Consider the following 15,940-nt stretch of genomic DNA (forward strand, 5'->3'; position numbering starts at 1 on the left):
GCATTGGCACAAAAACACATATGGATCAACAGAATAGAACAGAGAACCCAGAAATAAACTCACACACCTAAGTTAATTAATCTTTGACAAAGGAAGCAAGAATATACCATGGAGAAAAGACAGTCTCTTCAGCAGGTGGTATTGGGAAAGTCGGATAGTGGCAAGCATATCAATGAAATTACAACAAACCCTCACATTATACACAAAAGAAACCTACCTGGCTTAAAGACTTAAATATAGGATTTGACACCACAAAACTCTAAGAAGGACTTCCCTGTTAGTACAGTGGATATGAATCTGCCAGCCAACGCAGAGAACATAGGTTCAATCCCTGGTCTGGGAAGAGTCTACATTCCAAAGACCAACTAAGCTCATGCTCCACAACTACTGAGCCTGCATTCTAGAGTGCATGAGACACAACTACTGAAGGCTGAGTGCCTAGAACCCATGTTCCCTACAAGAGAAGCCATCTCAGTGAGAAGCCTGCAGCAAAGAGTAGCCCCCGCTCGCTGCAACTAGAAAGCCCACACACAGCAACGAAGACCTCATGCAACCAAAAAATAAACAAACAAATAAATAATTTTTTAAAAACTCTTAGAAGAGAACTTAGGCAAAATATTCTCTGACATAAACTGTACCAATGTTTTCTTAGGTCAGTCTCCCAAAGCAATATAAATAAAAGCCAAAAAGGCAAAGGAAACAAAGAAAAAAAAAAAAAAGACAGCTCTCAGAATGGGAAAAAATATTTGTAAATGAAATAACCTACAAGGGCTTTATCTCCAAAATATACAAACAGCTCATGTAGCTCAATATTAAAAAAAATTAACAACTTGATCAAAAATGGGCATGCATGCTAGGTCATTTCAGTCATGTGTGACTCTTTGTGACCCTATGGACTGTAACCCGCCAGGCTCTCCTGTCCATGGGATTCGCCAGGCAAGAACACTGGAGTGGGCTGCCATGCCCTCCTCCAGGGGATCTTCCCAAACCAGGGATTGAACCCATGTCTCTTATGTCTCCTACATTGACAGGTGGGTTCTTTACCACTAGAGCCACCTGGAAAGCCCCCAATGGGCAGAAGATCTAAATAACATGTCTCCAAAGAAGACATATAGATAGCCAAAAAACATATGAAAATATGCTCAACATCACTAATTATTCAGTTCAGTTCAATTCAGTCGCTCAGTCGTGTCCGACTCTTTGTGACCCTATGAATCGCAGCACACCAGGCCTCCCTGTCCATCACCAACTCCCAGAGTTCACCCAAACTCATGTGCATCGAGTCAGTGATGACATCCAGCCATCTCATCCTCTGTCATCCCCTTCTCCTCCTGCCAATCCCTCCCAGCATCAGGGTCTTTTCCAATGAGTCAACTCCGCATGAGGTGGCCAAAGTTTTGAGTTTCAGCCTCAGCATCAGTCCTTCCAAAGAACACCCAGGACTGGTCTCCTTTAGGAGGGACTGGTTGGACTAATTATTACAGAAATGTAAATCAAAACTACAATGAGGTAGTAGCTACACCAGTCAGAATGGCCATCATTCTGTCTACTAATAAATGCTGGAAAGGGTGGGGAGAAAAGGGAACCCTCTTACAGTGTTGGTTAGAATGTAAGTTGGTGCACCTACTGTGGAAAACAGTATAGAGCTTCCTCAGAAAACTAAAAACAGAGTTGTCATATAATCCTGGAATTCAATTCCTCAGCATATATTCAGAGAAAACTAATTCCCAAAGTTACATGTATCCAATGTTCACTGCAGCACTATTTACAACAGCTGGGCTGTGGAAGCAAGCTAAATGTCCACCAACAGATGAAGGAATAAAGAAGATGTGGTACGTATATACAACAAAATATTAAACCATAAAAAATCATGGCATGATGTCATTTGCAGCAGCATGGATGCACCTAGAGATTATCATGCTAAGGGAGGTAGGTCAGACAGAGAAAGACAAATACCATATGCTATCATTTATACGTGGAATCTAAAATATGACACAAATGAACTTATCTATGAAAGTAAAACAGACTCATAGACATAGAGACCAGACTTGCGGTCACCAAGGAGGAAGGGGCAAGAGGGGAGGGAGGGACTGGGAGTCTGGAATCAGCAGATGCAAACTGGTATATACAGAATGGACAAACAACAAGTCCTACTGCACAGCACAGGGAGCTATATCCAGTGCATTGCTTTAGTCGTTCAGTCATGTCCAGCTCTTTGTGACCCCATGGACTGTAGCTTCGTGGGCTCCTCTGTCCATGGAATTCTCCAGGCAAGAGTACTGGAGTGGATTGCCATTCCCTTCTTTAAGGCATCTTTCCAACCCAGGGATCAAACCCAGGTCTCCTGCATTGCAGGCAGATTCCTTACCATCTGAGGCATCAGGGAAGTCCCATAATGATAAATCATATGATAAACCATAATGAAAAATCATATGAAAAAGAATTTATAAGTATATAAAACTGAACCACTTTGCTGTACAGTAGAAATTAACACAATATTTTAAATCAACTATACTTCAATTAAATAAATGAAAAAAATATACAAAAAAGAATTGGGGTCTAATTCCCAGTGCTGTGCTTGCACTGACTTGTACAGGTTGGTAACAGATGACTGTAAAATTTTCAGGAAATTTGCAAACCCACTATTTATAAATTAAACACAGCCATTATAAAAATTAAATATTACACATTATATAAATCATATTATAAACAAGTCATAAATTCTCAAAACTCATCACTTCCTAATTATTCTACCACATTATCTATGTTCTTGAGATTATTTACATCTATTGCATCTGTTATACACTTTAACTGCATTACCATTTTATTTGTAAAAAAAAAAAAAACCAGATTGGGAAGCGTATAACATGATGATGATCTATTCTTCATTTCTTTTTTGTGATACTACGTCAGATCTACTCTTTTAGCCAACTGAGTTTTTTTTACAAAATATTGATTTATTTATTTGGCTGTGCTGGCTCTTAGTTGCAGCACATGGCCTCTTTTAGTTTCAGCATGCAGGATCTAGTTCCCTGACCAGGGATCGAACCCAGGCCCCCAGCACTGGGAGGTCAGAGTTTTAGCCACTGGACCACCAAGGAAGTCCCCTCTAACCATGTTTTGACAGTATTACATTGGTACCTTGAAATTGCCCATGGTAAGAATATTTATGTTATGAAAATTGGCAAACACGAAAAATCAAAGCTAGCTTAATTGTTTTATTGATTTTCTACAGCAGATGTTGGCAAATTATAGCCCACAGGCCAAACTCAGCCCACTGCTCGTTTCTGTATGCCAATGAGCTAAATGCTTTTCAATTGTTATTATATAAGTTCCCACATAAAATCCTCAATTTTTCTTTTTGGCAAAATTTAAACTATTTGCTATCTAGCTCTTTTCAGAAAAACTGGGCCTGTCTTAACTTAAGAAAGTAATGTAGGAAAAGTTATTAATAATTACACACTTAAAAATGGATTGTGTTTCTAGCCATCACATTGTGAATAGCATAAAAAAAAATTCTGAGGACACGTATTCCAGTATTTGAAAACTATTCTTTAAGTTGGCGAAGAGGTCATTCATGTTGTTACAGGCACAGTTCAGAAAAAAGTCTTCATTGTTTCACTTTTTTGTTAAAAAGCCAAAAACATCAACCACATTCTTGTTGGAACTATACTGGTTTATCAATTGGTAATACAAGAGTTGCATTAAAATTAATTAACTCATACTGTAAGAATCAACTAATACTATAGAATTTACAATAAACAGTATATCATTTGTAAATTGTGTGCCATATATCCTGCATACCAGTAATATGTGTGGATACACACACACACACACACACACACATTTTTTTTTCCCCCAGAGAGCCCAGTGTTAAACATTTGCCAGCCACCACTGCTAATTCTATTTTATCATCTATCTGAGCTGACCTTAGGAAGCTGCATGACCAATAAAAAATGATGGAAGTGTTATTCTGAGATATTTCAAATTATGTAACAAGAATAGAAGCTTCCATCTGCATCTTAGAAAGCTCACTCTTGTGGCTCTCTCTTGCAATCTTAGTGTCAGTCTATGAGAAGCCCGCGCCTGGTGAGTCCTAAACAACCTCACAGGTAATTACCATCTAACAACTACAAGAAACTCTGAGTAAACATTACCCACCTGAACCCCCAACACCCAAAGAACTATGAGAGATAATAATATTTTAAGCCTCTAGGCTCTGGTGATGGCTTGTTAAAGAGCAGTAAATAATTGGAACACCATTTTATTTTAAGAAGCAGCCAGTGAGCGGGGAGCCAGGAGGACTCAACACCTCAGGAATGCTAAGCTGGAGCATTCAACCCTCTTTTCTTCCATGTCCTTGGTGCAAAGTAGATGTATGGATATGCTGGGAGTGGGGATGTAATAAAAAGAAAGAATGGCTATCAATAATTCATATTTTAATACAAATTTGAATCAAAGTGTCCACCAGAGATGCAGCAAGTAAAATACCATCAACTGGGACACTGACTCTACCCTGTTCATTCACCAGCAATCAACTTTCCTGGGCTTCCTGGAGTGGCAGGTAGTTCCTCCCACTGCCTTCTTTCTCTTTGCCTCTGCACCCATGTCCAACAGTCATGTTTGAGGTTCAGTTCAGTTCAGTTCAGTCGCTCAGTCGTGTCCAACTCTTTGCAACCCCATGAATTGCAGCACGCCAGGCCTCCCTGTCCATCACCAACTCCCGGAGTTCACTCAGACTCATGTCCATCGAGTCAGTGATGCCATTCAGCCATCTCATCCTCTGTCGTCCCCTTCTCCTCCTGCTCCCAATCCCTCCCAGCATCTGAGTTTTTTCCAATGAGTCAACTCTTCGCATGAAGTGGCCAAAGTACTGGAGTTTCAGCTTTAGCATCATTCCTTCCAAAGAAATCCCAGGGCTGATCTCCTTCAGCATGGACTGGTTGGATCTCCTTGCAGTCCAAGGGACTCGCAAGAGTCTTCTCCAACACCACAGTTCAAAAGCATCAATTCTTCGGCGCTCAGCCTTCTTCACAGTCCAACTCTCTCATCCGTACATGACTACTGGAAAAACCATAGCCTTGACTAGATGGACCTTAGTTGGCAAAGTAATGTCTCTGCTTTTGAATATGCTATCTAGGTTGATCATAGCTTTTCTTCCAAGGAGTAAGCGTCTTTTAATTTCATGGCTGCAATCACCATCTGCAGTGATTTCGCAGCTCAAAAAGATAAAGTCTGACACTGTCTCCACTGTTTCTCCATATATTTCCCATGAAGTGATGGGACCAGATGCCATGATCTTTGTTTTCTGAATGTTGAGCTTAAGCCAACTTTTTCACTCTCCTCTTTCACTTTCATCAAGAGGCTTTTTAGTTCCTCTTCACTTTCTGCCATAAAGGTGGTGTCATCTGCATATCTGAGCTTATTGATATTTCTGCCGGCAATCTTGATCCAGCTTGTGTGTCCTCCAGTCCAGCGTTCCTCATGATGCACTCTGCATATAAGTTAAATAAGCAGGGTCACAATATACAGCCTTGACGTACTCCTTTTCCGATTTGGAACCAGTCTGTTGTTCCACGTCCAGTTCTAACTGTTGCTTCCTGACCTGCATACAGGTTTCTCAAGAGGCAGGTCAGGTGGTCTGGTATTCCCATCTCTCTCAGAATTTTCCACAGTTTATTGTGATCCACACAGTCAAAGGCTTTGGCATAATCAATATAGCAGAAGTAGATATTTTTCTGGAACTCTCTTGCTTTTTCCATGATCCAGCAGATGTTGGCAATTTGATCCCTGGTTCCTCTGCCTTTTCTAAAACCAGCTTGAACATCAGGAAGTTCACGGTTCACGTATTGTTGAAGCCTGGCTTGGAGAATTTTGAGCATTACTTTACTAGCGTGTGAGATGAGTGCAATTTTGCGGTAGTTTGAGCATTCTTGGCATTGCCTTTCTTTGGGATTGGAATGAAAACTGACTTTTTCCCATCCTGTGGCCACTGCTGAGTTTTCCAAACTTGCTGGCATATTGAGTGCAGCACTTTCACAGCATCATCTTTCAGGATTTGAAATAGCTCAACTGGAATTCCATCACCTCCACTAGCTTTGCTCGTACTGATGCTTTCTAAGGCCCACTTGACTTCACATTCCAGGATGTCTGACTCTAGATGAGTGATCACACCATCGTGATTATCTGGGTCGTGAAGATCTTTTTTGTACAGTTCTTCTGTGTATTCTTGCCACCTCTTCTTAATATCTTCTGCTTCTGTTAGGTCCATACCATTTCTGTCCTTTATCGAGCCCATCTTTGCATGACATGTTCCCTTGGTATCTCTAATTTTCTTGATGAGATCCCTAGTTTTTCCCATTCTGTTGTTTTCCTCTATTTCTTTGCATTGATCGCTGAAGAAGGCTTTCTTATCTCTTCTTGCTATTCTTTGGAACTCTGCATTCAGATGCTTATATCTTTCCTTTTCTCCTTTGCTTTTCGCTTCTCTTCTTTTCACAGCTATTTGTAAGTCCTCCCCAGACAGCCATTTTGCTTTTTTGCATTTCTTTTCCATGGGGATGGTCTTGATCCCTGTCTCCTGTACAATGTCACGAACCTCATTCCATAGTTCATCAGGCACTCCATCTATCAGATCTAGGCCCTTAAATCTATTTCTCACTTCCACTGTATAATCATAAGGGATTTGATTTAGGTCACACCTGAATGGTCTAGTGGTTTTCTTAGCATCCCTTAAATTCCACACAGCCTCTTGATGGGGCAGTGTCCTCAGAGCGTCTGATCTCATTATCTCATTCCCACTGCACAGTTGCCCAGGAAGTCGGTGGGAATTCCTAGGTCCTGAGGAGAGTTTATGCCTGGAGCAGGCTCTGTTTTCTTTCTTTCTTTTTTTAAAATTATTTTTGGCTGCTCTGGCTCTTTGTTGTGGCATATAGGAACAGGCTTAGCTGCCTCATGGCATGTGGGATCTTAGTTACCTGACCAGGGATTGAACCCGAATCCGCCACATTTGAAGGCAGATTCTTAACCACTGAACCACCAGAGAAGGCCCCAGGCTCTATGTTTTCTATGTTCCTTCTTTCCCACCCCCTCCATGTGGATACATTTCTATAGCATTTCAGAGGAGAAGGAGAAAGGTCCCGGATGCCCTCCCATAGCAAAGATAGCACAGCACATAATGAGGAAATTTATGATCTCTAAATGTTAAGTATTGAGCTATTTTGTACCACTGAAGGAAATAAATATAGAGAAGTATGGTTAGCTAGATCAAGTCTTGAGAATCCATCTGAAAGTGGCCAATAGGTAAAAACAATGAAAACATCAAGTTGCCTTTAACTTGTTTACTGTAGATATAACATGGGAATTTCATTATAATGTACTCTAGAGAGACTAGTTTGTAGACTTCATCTGGTATCTTGAAAATATTTTTGGTCATCTGCAAAAGGGGCTACCCACCTACCTACAAATTGTAAGGATTCTAAATATTAAATGCTTCTGGTGCTGAGGACATTTTTTTCAGACAAAGTGCTATTGCCACTGATATGATAAACCATTTTTTAAATAGGGAATTTCAAACCCCTCATTTCAGTTATGTCTGGTTACCAAGAACTGCTCATAGCTCAGAGTAGGAACACAAGTCTACACTCTAATTTCAGGTATCACTTTTTCATTATGCCATTGTCCTCAAGAAGCTATGAATTATTAGCTCTGAATTAGTTTCATATTGTAATTTACACTTCAGCTGACACGCACACATTGATTGTTAAATTCACAAAATGAAAGCCACCTAACTGTGCTTGTCATTTGCTTTAAACTCCTTGGGACTCTTCAGTCAGGTTTGAACTGAGACCTTAACTGCTCAGAATTTCCTTATTAGGAGTTAAAATAGTGCTCAAAAGTAATACTGTTTCATTTTCTTTTTAATCTCTACCACTAAAAATTTCCACTGATTGGGCTGCTCTCTATTCTGAACATAGATTTGAAAAAGTTATATCACAAGCAGGTAAACCAGAATACCCATGTCCTTGAATTCTAGAGGCAGGCAGAGAAAAAACATCAGAATTCCTTCCTTCCTACATCGTGTCCTATCCCTGACCTCATAGTACTATTTATTATTATTATTTTTATCTATTTGACTTATTTTTCCAAATCTCTTCTATCTGAGGAGCTGATAATTATATTTACTATGAATTCTTAGAAGTTACATGGATTCCCTGATAGCTCAGTTGGTAAAAAAAAAAAATCCACCTGCAATGCAGGAGACCTGGGTTTGATCCCTGGGTTGGGAAGGTCACCTGGAGAAGGGAAAGGCTACCCACTCCAGTATTCTGGCCTGGAGAATTGCATGGACTATATGGACCATGGGGTCACAAAGAGTCAGGAATGACTAAGCGACTTTCACTTCACTTCACATGGTATTTACAGGGCAAAAATTAAAATGATTTTTAAAAGAAGCAAAGATATGAACATAAAGAGGAAGAGGCGTGGTACAAACAGTATGGAGAAGAAGAGTTCCAGCCAAGGATTGCTTGAGGATGTCTATCTAGGCTGTCTGACACCTGGAGTTTGGACAATGACTGACACCTGGTGACTTACCAGTGAGCCCCTGAGTGGGCATCATACCCCACGTAATGAACACAGTGCTTGGACAGAACAGACCCAGATTTTGGTCTCAGCTCTGCACTAGACAAGTGATTTAACCTTCCCAGATTCCAACACCCTCACTTCCAAGATGGAGACTGTGGCAGAGACTGGCTAATTGTTCATCAAACTGGTTCTCCTTCTTGGCAAGTAACTAGACTGCATTTCTCAACCTCCTTGCAGTCAGATGTAACCATGTGACTGGGCCAATGTAATGTGAGAAGTGACAGATGCTGTGTTCTTACAAGATCCATAAAACCTTCCAATTTTGGCCCTCCAAGTTCTCCATCTTGAGAGATAGGATGGAGATGTCTCAGGCAACCTTGGGAGCCATGTGTTAAAAAATGGTCTCTGAATCACCCCTGGCCACCCAACTGGAAACACTAAACTGAATTTTGCTGCATAACCAAAAATGAATAAGTTATGTATTGAGTCTTTAAGATTGGGGTTCATCTGTTGCTGCTGTTAGAGTTACCTTAACCAATACAGAGGCAATCATATCCCCTCTTCCACACGGGGCTGCTGTGAGGATTAAGTAAGACAATGCTTGCAAGTTCACTGCCTGATATATCGTGAGCACGCATCATCAAATGTCAACTCCTTCTCAACAAGTAAGTGTTGGAAACCCTGGACCCAAAAGGAAACAGAGGCAGTGGTTAAACATAGTTCCACTGATTTGCTGAACAGGTTTGAAAAATCACCTCTAGCATAAGTGTCTGACATTTTAAAGAACATGTTAATCAAAAGTAATATCTACTTGTCCTCAAATATCACTATGCATTTTATGACAGAATAAGGTAGGTAAATACTCGAGGTACTTTCATTACAAACTCCAAAAAAACTCCAAGCTAAAACAATGAAAAATCATATTTGATGCTTAAAATTGGTAAACCAGGTTTCAGAGTGGTTCTTTCAGTCTGAAATCACCAGTTACAATGGTGCAAAGATACTTCACTGCAGGCTGAGTAGATGTTCAACTTTTACTAGGAAGGAGTTTATTGGGAATTGGAAATAATTTCTGGTTTGTGTTCTGAATGCTAAGGGAAAAGGTTGCTATTTTTCCCTCTGCAGTGTTCCAAGGTGCAGCTCATCTGGTAATCTCTGTGCAGGGCAGAGTGAGTCAGAGGTCTGAGTCACTTTACCAGAATGCATCCCATGTGTTCTATTCCAGGTTTCAAATAGCATAGTGTCTGGTCATGAGGGGGCCCCAGAGAGAAAACAAGTTGGAGCTATTCCCTCGGACTCCAGTTCCAAATAAAGGAGACAAAACTTCAAGAGTTGAAAATTCCGACTGTTTCTCATTTAAAGGAAACTGATTTAAGATAAAAACACATGTGAGTGATACATGAAACGTGCTTAACAGACAGTAGGTTCATTCACAGTCTTATTATATGTTGAAGTCCTGACATTCAGCACTTCAGAACATGACCTTATTTGGAAATAAAATTATTATTGATATAGTAGTTAGGATAAGGTCATTATACTTGGGCCCTAATCCAATATGCCTAAAAAAGGTAAAATTTGGAGACATACATAGAGGGAAGATACTGTGACAACAAAGGCAGAGACCAAGGTGATGCCTCTACATGCCGAAGGACACCAAAGACTGCCAGCGAACCTCCAGAAGCGGGGCGACAGCATGGGTCAGATTCTCTCTCAGCTTTCAGAAGGAACCTGCTCTGCCAATAGCAGACCTCGGACTTCCAGCCTCCAGACCATGACATAATAAAGTTATATTGTTTAAGTCACACGGTTTGTGGTGCTTTGTTATGGCAGCAGACTGATATAGTATATTTATGGGATAATTCATAATGTGATTAGTCATAGCAAAAGTGATCAAGTCAGTGCCTGGTTATTGTTCTTCCTGAAGAAAGATGGTAATGACTCACAGCCTTTTGGGAGATGCTTAATGGAGATGTAATAATACTTGGTGTTGGCAAGGGAACTATTCACGTGGTATTGCCATGAGCAATCTCATTTGCTTCAGTGGCACTGGACTGGACTGGAAAATTTTGTCCCCTTTCCTTAACATCTACATATACTGCTTTACCAGGAGTAAAGTAGGTCCAAGATTTATAATCACTCCATTCTGCTGACAAAAGCATAAAGGCCAAGTTTCTCCCAGTTAAGCACATGCTTTAATATCCATAAATTCTCTTCTTTTTTCCCCTAAGGTTTATTATTTAAAGTTTTCAACACAGATTTTTGTTTTTGACAACCTTCATTTCTCTCTACTGGTTCCTCCATTAAAATGAAGGATTGGAACAAAATCAAAACCATCCATGTCTCTTTTCTGATAATCTAGTTGACAAACAATGAAAAGGTCACAAAAGATCAGGCACAACCGTAATGAATGAAATAGATTCCAATGTGTAGGGTATACACCCCACAGGATGTGTGTTGTATTCAGATTGATAATGAACTGGAAACCATGTGAAATGGGACGGCAGTATCTTTTCCACAGTCCTAGCTTCCAATACTCTGCAAGAACCAGCACTCTGGCCCTGCTTCTGATGAGACCATTTTATCTACTGCTTTTCAAAGTCATACTCATTCAGACCTCATATATTGAACAAAGCACTGAAAGAATATTATTGTAATTATTTACTTTGAAGGGTAGATTTTTCTGTAACCTGTGCTGTGCTGTGCTTAGTCACTCAGTCGCATCTGACGCTTTGTGACCCCATGGATTGTGGCTCACCAGGCTCCTCCATCCATGGGGATTCACCAGGCAAGAATACTGGAGTGGGCTGCCATTCCCTCCTCCAGGGGATCTTCCCAACCCAGGGGCTGAACCCAGATCTCCCACATTGCAGGCAGATTCTTTACCAGCTAAGCTACCAGGGAAGCCCCTTCAGTAACCTATATAACCTTAATTAGAACAATTATCATTTGTGAGATGTACTACAATACAAATGAGAGACAAAAGGTTTAGCAGCTTTCTCTCTATATGGTAGAATTAACCCATCTGTTAAAGGCAGTAGTTTCTAAAGCTCAAAGCAATGCTTCCCTCCAACGAACATGCTATGTGTGTCGCAAGGAGACAAATTTTTCTCATTTTCTCAATATTTCCACCCAAAAATATTAACTGGGTCACCAGGCAGATAAAGGTCATGACACATACAACTATGGAGCTGCATCATTGCAAAGAGTCATTGAAAAGGTAAGGAATCCTCTTTTTTATTACCCTGGTATCACACAGAGCTTCTAGGTGATTCTTTCCAGGGACAAGTAACCAATTCCATTTTTGAACAGGTGGAGAAGCAGTTCTACTGACAAATATATGGGCTATATTTTACCTATCTGATCTCAGCCTTCAGCTATAGTTGAAACTGACTGGAAGGAAACAAAGTAAGTTGTTTTTGATGCAGAGATAGATGGCTTTGCTTTCCTAGCTGACTTAAATTTAAAAGGAAATAAAAATCAGATATCAAAGGAACAAAGGGCAGACACCAACATGGATTTGTGTTTACCAAGTACCTACTATGTCTCCAGCATTGTGCCAGGAAATTAAAGAGACAGAACTCAATGATGCCATCTTTATCCCCAGTTAACTTAAAATATTGTCTAACTATGACTAAATATTTAAAACAAGTTCAAAATTAATAGAAGATACAGTATATATTTAAGTCCTAAGTTGGTCAGTTTTGCAAGTGGTAATAGGAAATGGAGAATTTCTAGGAGTCATCAGGAAGTAGCTAGGTCTCAACCATGCTTTGGAGGACAAATGAGATTTAGAAAGCCATACCAACTAAGGACATTTCTTTGAGACTATATCTGGATTTAAAGGGCAATTAGACAGTTGTTCCAAAATACACAAAATAAGATGGTGGGATTCTATCAAGATTTTTTAAATGCGGATGGGAAAGGAATGTTGAAATATAATAAAATACAGACAGAGATCTTGAAAACACCACTGTATCACAGCTCTATGGAGAAAACAAAGCTCTGCCCTTAGCTTGCGGATTTTTCCAACTAAAAGCGTAAATAAACAGTGTACATGTTCCCTTTCAAAGAAGATACACGATGTTACTAAGGAGTTCCTTCTCCATTGCTGAGTCATCCTTAATATTCACACAAAAGTGAAAAGCTCTCATTCAGTTGATTACAGTTTAATCTACATACCCTTCTTATATGTATAAATATTCTTCTCCCTCCTCCCAGAAGATCATATAGCTCTTCCAGAGATGTAGTTAGCGGCCTGACTAATTACTGGACCTCTGTGTAAATTACTCTCAGGATTAAGATGATCTTTTTATCACTTATTCACCTTGACATTTACAGTTTAACATATCTGACAAAGCTATTTGTATACACCTATATTATAAATGAAGGTACCTTAAAGCTACAGTAAGTCTATAATAATAATAGCCTTAAAATAATTTGCCAACTACAGACAGTTCCCTAAGCAATTATAAGATGCTCTATGTTAATTTAGAAAGGAATTCCAAACAAGGCATTTAAAACCTAATAAGCTGCCATTAAATGAAGGGAAACGGGAAGAGGGAAAGAGAAAGAAAACCCTAAGGCTTGAACTGGGAGAAATGATTCTCAGAGCTACTGACCCTTGCAAGATCCATGTCTTCCTTGCATTTCTAGACACAAAGCAGATTTCTAATTGAGGGTGATTATCTGGTTACTACATCCCAAATTGCATGTATTTCCTGCACTGAATCACATCTTTGTCTAATTACATGGAGCATTTATCAATGCAAAAGTCCATAGAAACAGTTGAGTTTCTACATGCAACGAGAATGTGTACTATATACTATGAGGCACTATATCACCATTACATGTGAGTGTCTTTAGTGACAACACTCTACCTCCTGGTACTCATAGGGATCTACAAGTCAAACTACATTATCAAAACAATAGAAACAATTTTACAAAGAACTCACAAAAAAAGAGTCTGGTATGCTCTTGGGTTTTCTGAGGCATGGAACCCCTACACATACCCTAGAAATATACACAGTGATATGTAATCATTACCATGAAACAAATTTGAAAAATAGCAATATACAGTTCTAAAACCTAAAACACCAAGCCCTATTCAGCAATTTTTATCCTCATAAACTTGACTTGAGAGTTCAGTGCCTCAATTAAAGATGGATCACTTGATCAAGGCAATGTAACAGTAAAAAAAAAAAAAACAAAAAACTCAGACTTCTACACCACACAAATGTGCCTCTGTAAAATATAATTCCGTTAGTTAGGCTAGTTAGGATTAACATGCAAGTGACTGAAAAGCCCCAAAGTAGACAAAAGACAATTTACCAAGGAAATACACAAAACCAAGAGCTATATTCACTCTGGATCATTCATTTAACAGATTGGAAGGAGGATCTTCTTAATTCTAGAGTTCTCATCACTGATTATCAAAATGACATGGATCCAAAGAGCTTAAAGAATCCAAAGAACAACTTAGTTTCTTAGAAAAGATCTACAGATAATGCAGGGTGGGGCACAGATAAAGGAAGTGAATCTAAATTTCCTTCTCCAAACACACAGATAATCACTGTTGCTAAATAGGTTACATACATATAAATACACACACATGGATACACATGTGAGTCTGTTTTGTTTTTCTGAGATGTTTGTTTGTTTCATTCTGAGATGAATGAAATGGCACTCATCTTGGGAATCCAGGTTTGTTTGGCATCTTCATTGGTTTAGCACAGTATTTTCATCCAAAGTAATAAGGCACATTTCTAGTCAAATATATCACAAAGAAGCATTTGCAGCAAAAGACAAACACTAACTATGCAATAGAGAGAACTGTTCCAGTTGCTCAAAATGCAGTTGTGTAAAATCCATCATTGCCAAAAAAAAGCTTTCCCATCCTTACCTCCAGGGTCATGTTCACAGTGCTAATGGCCACTTTTATTTCTCCATCTGAAAGTTCCTTTAGATTCTTCAGCATTGTCTGTTCAATACCTAAACCTGTGGGTGAGAGGAAAAAACATATTTGAGGGAGATTTTTGGTAATATTAAGGGATTATTTGAAGACATCACCCTCTTAATTTCAGTATTTCCCCTCTCATATCTCTTTTAACCATAATAAACACACATGAAGGCAAAAAATCACATAGTGATAATATTTGCGTCAGTGAGGATCCCAGCAGGAAACAGAACTCACCCCTCAGGATGCCAAAGAAGATTCTGTAATGGTAGGACACTTACAGAGATGTGAGTGGGACTGAGAAAATTAATAAGGGAGGCATCCAGATACTAGCAGAAGTTCAGGTGAAGGAAACAGATGTCTGGGATAGGAGAAGAGGGGTTGCCAGAAACTAAGCACCAAAACAGGAAGGGAGCAGAGAAGAAATACAATAGTCTCTTCCCCTTCCTTTGACTCCTATGCCCCATATATTTCTAACTCTTCTATGGACCGAATCCAGCTGAAACCAGTAATCTTCAGGGGAGCCCAGAAGATTAAATACTCAGAGGTCAGACTAGAAACCCACAGCAGACAGAAGCAGAGAAGAGAAGCAGCGTAGGTAAGAAAAGCCAACATGTATGCGTGTGTGTGTGTGTGTGTGTGTGTGTGTGTTAGTTGCTCAGTCGTGTCCCACTCTCTGTAACCCCATAGACGGCAGCCCACCAGGACCCTCTGTCCATGGGATTCTCCAGGCAAGAACACTAGAGTGGGTTGCCATGTCCTTCCCCCAAAGGAACTGTAGAAAGAAAGAAAGTGATGTTGCTCAGCCGTGTCCAACTCTCTGCGACCCCGTGGACTGTAGCCTACCAGACTCCTCCATCCATGGAATTTTCCAGGCAAGAGTACTAGAGTGTGTTGCCATTTCCTTCTCCAAGAAAAACCAACATAACCATGCAAATAACCAAATAATACCTAGGAAGGCCAAAATTTGCATTCAGGATGCATTTAGGAAAGCATCCATGTTTTCAATTGTAATTTTACTCACAATGCACTTTATAAATATGACCCATAAAACTATCATAATTAAGTTGGCCACCCTTGTAATAGGCTCTGGCAATAGGAGCTATGGGATTTTTAAATGATGGGAGAATAATCCAGAAGGGATAAGTTATCTAGAACTGCATAGTTTTAGTCAGCAGACCAATGTGCTTCAATAAAATCTATCATGGAACACAGGAAAGGGTCTGGCTTACTACTGAATTCTCACCCTACATTTTCACAACAGAGCAGGTCTAAACTCTTGAGAAGACCTATACTAAAGTCCAGTAAAGCATGTATCTCCTTCTCAGATGTACATTAAGAGGGCAGAGTCAACTATTATTTGCCTATTATTAATATTTACCCTCTCGACTTATAACACTA

At 39.7% G+C, this 15,940-nt stretch overlaps 1 protein-coding gene across 6 annotated transcripts in view; it reads right to left on the minus strand.

Moving 5' to 3' along the window:
- PRUNE2 (prune homolog 2) overlaps window positions 1–15,940 on the minus strand; it is a 301,538-nt gene that overhangs the window by 208,032 nt on the left and 77,566 nt on the right. For all 6 annotated transcript variants that reach the window (XM_005683795.3, XM_013965995.2, XM_013965997.2 and 3 more), the window contains exon 6: window positions 14,486–14,580. In XM_005683795.3, coding sequence (XP_005683852.2) covers window positions 14,486–14,580 — 95 coding nt within the window. The remainder of the gene's footprint in view (window positions 1–14,485; window positions 14,581–15,940) is intronic.

This window comes from Capra hircus, chromosome 8 (assembly GCF_001704415.2).
Source record: "Capra hircus breed San Clemente chromosome 8, ASM170441v1, whole genome shotgun sequence".
NCBI lineage: Eukaryota > Metazoa > Chordata > Mammalia > Artiodactyla > Bovidae > Capra > Capra hircus.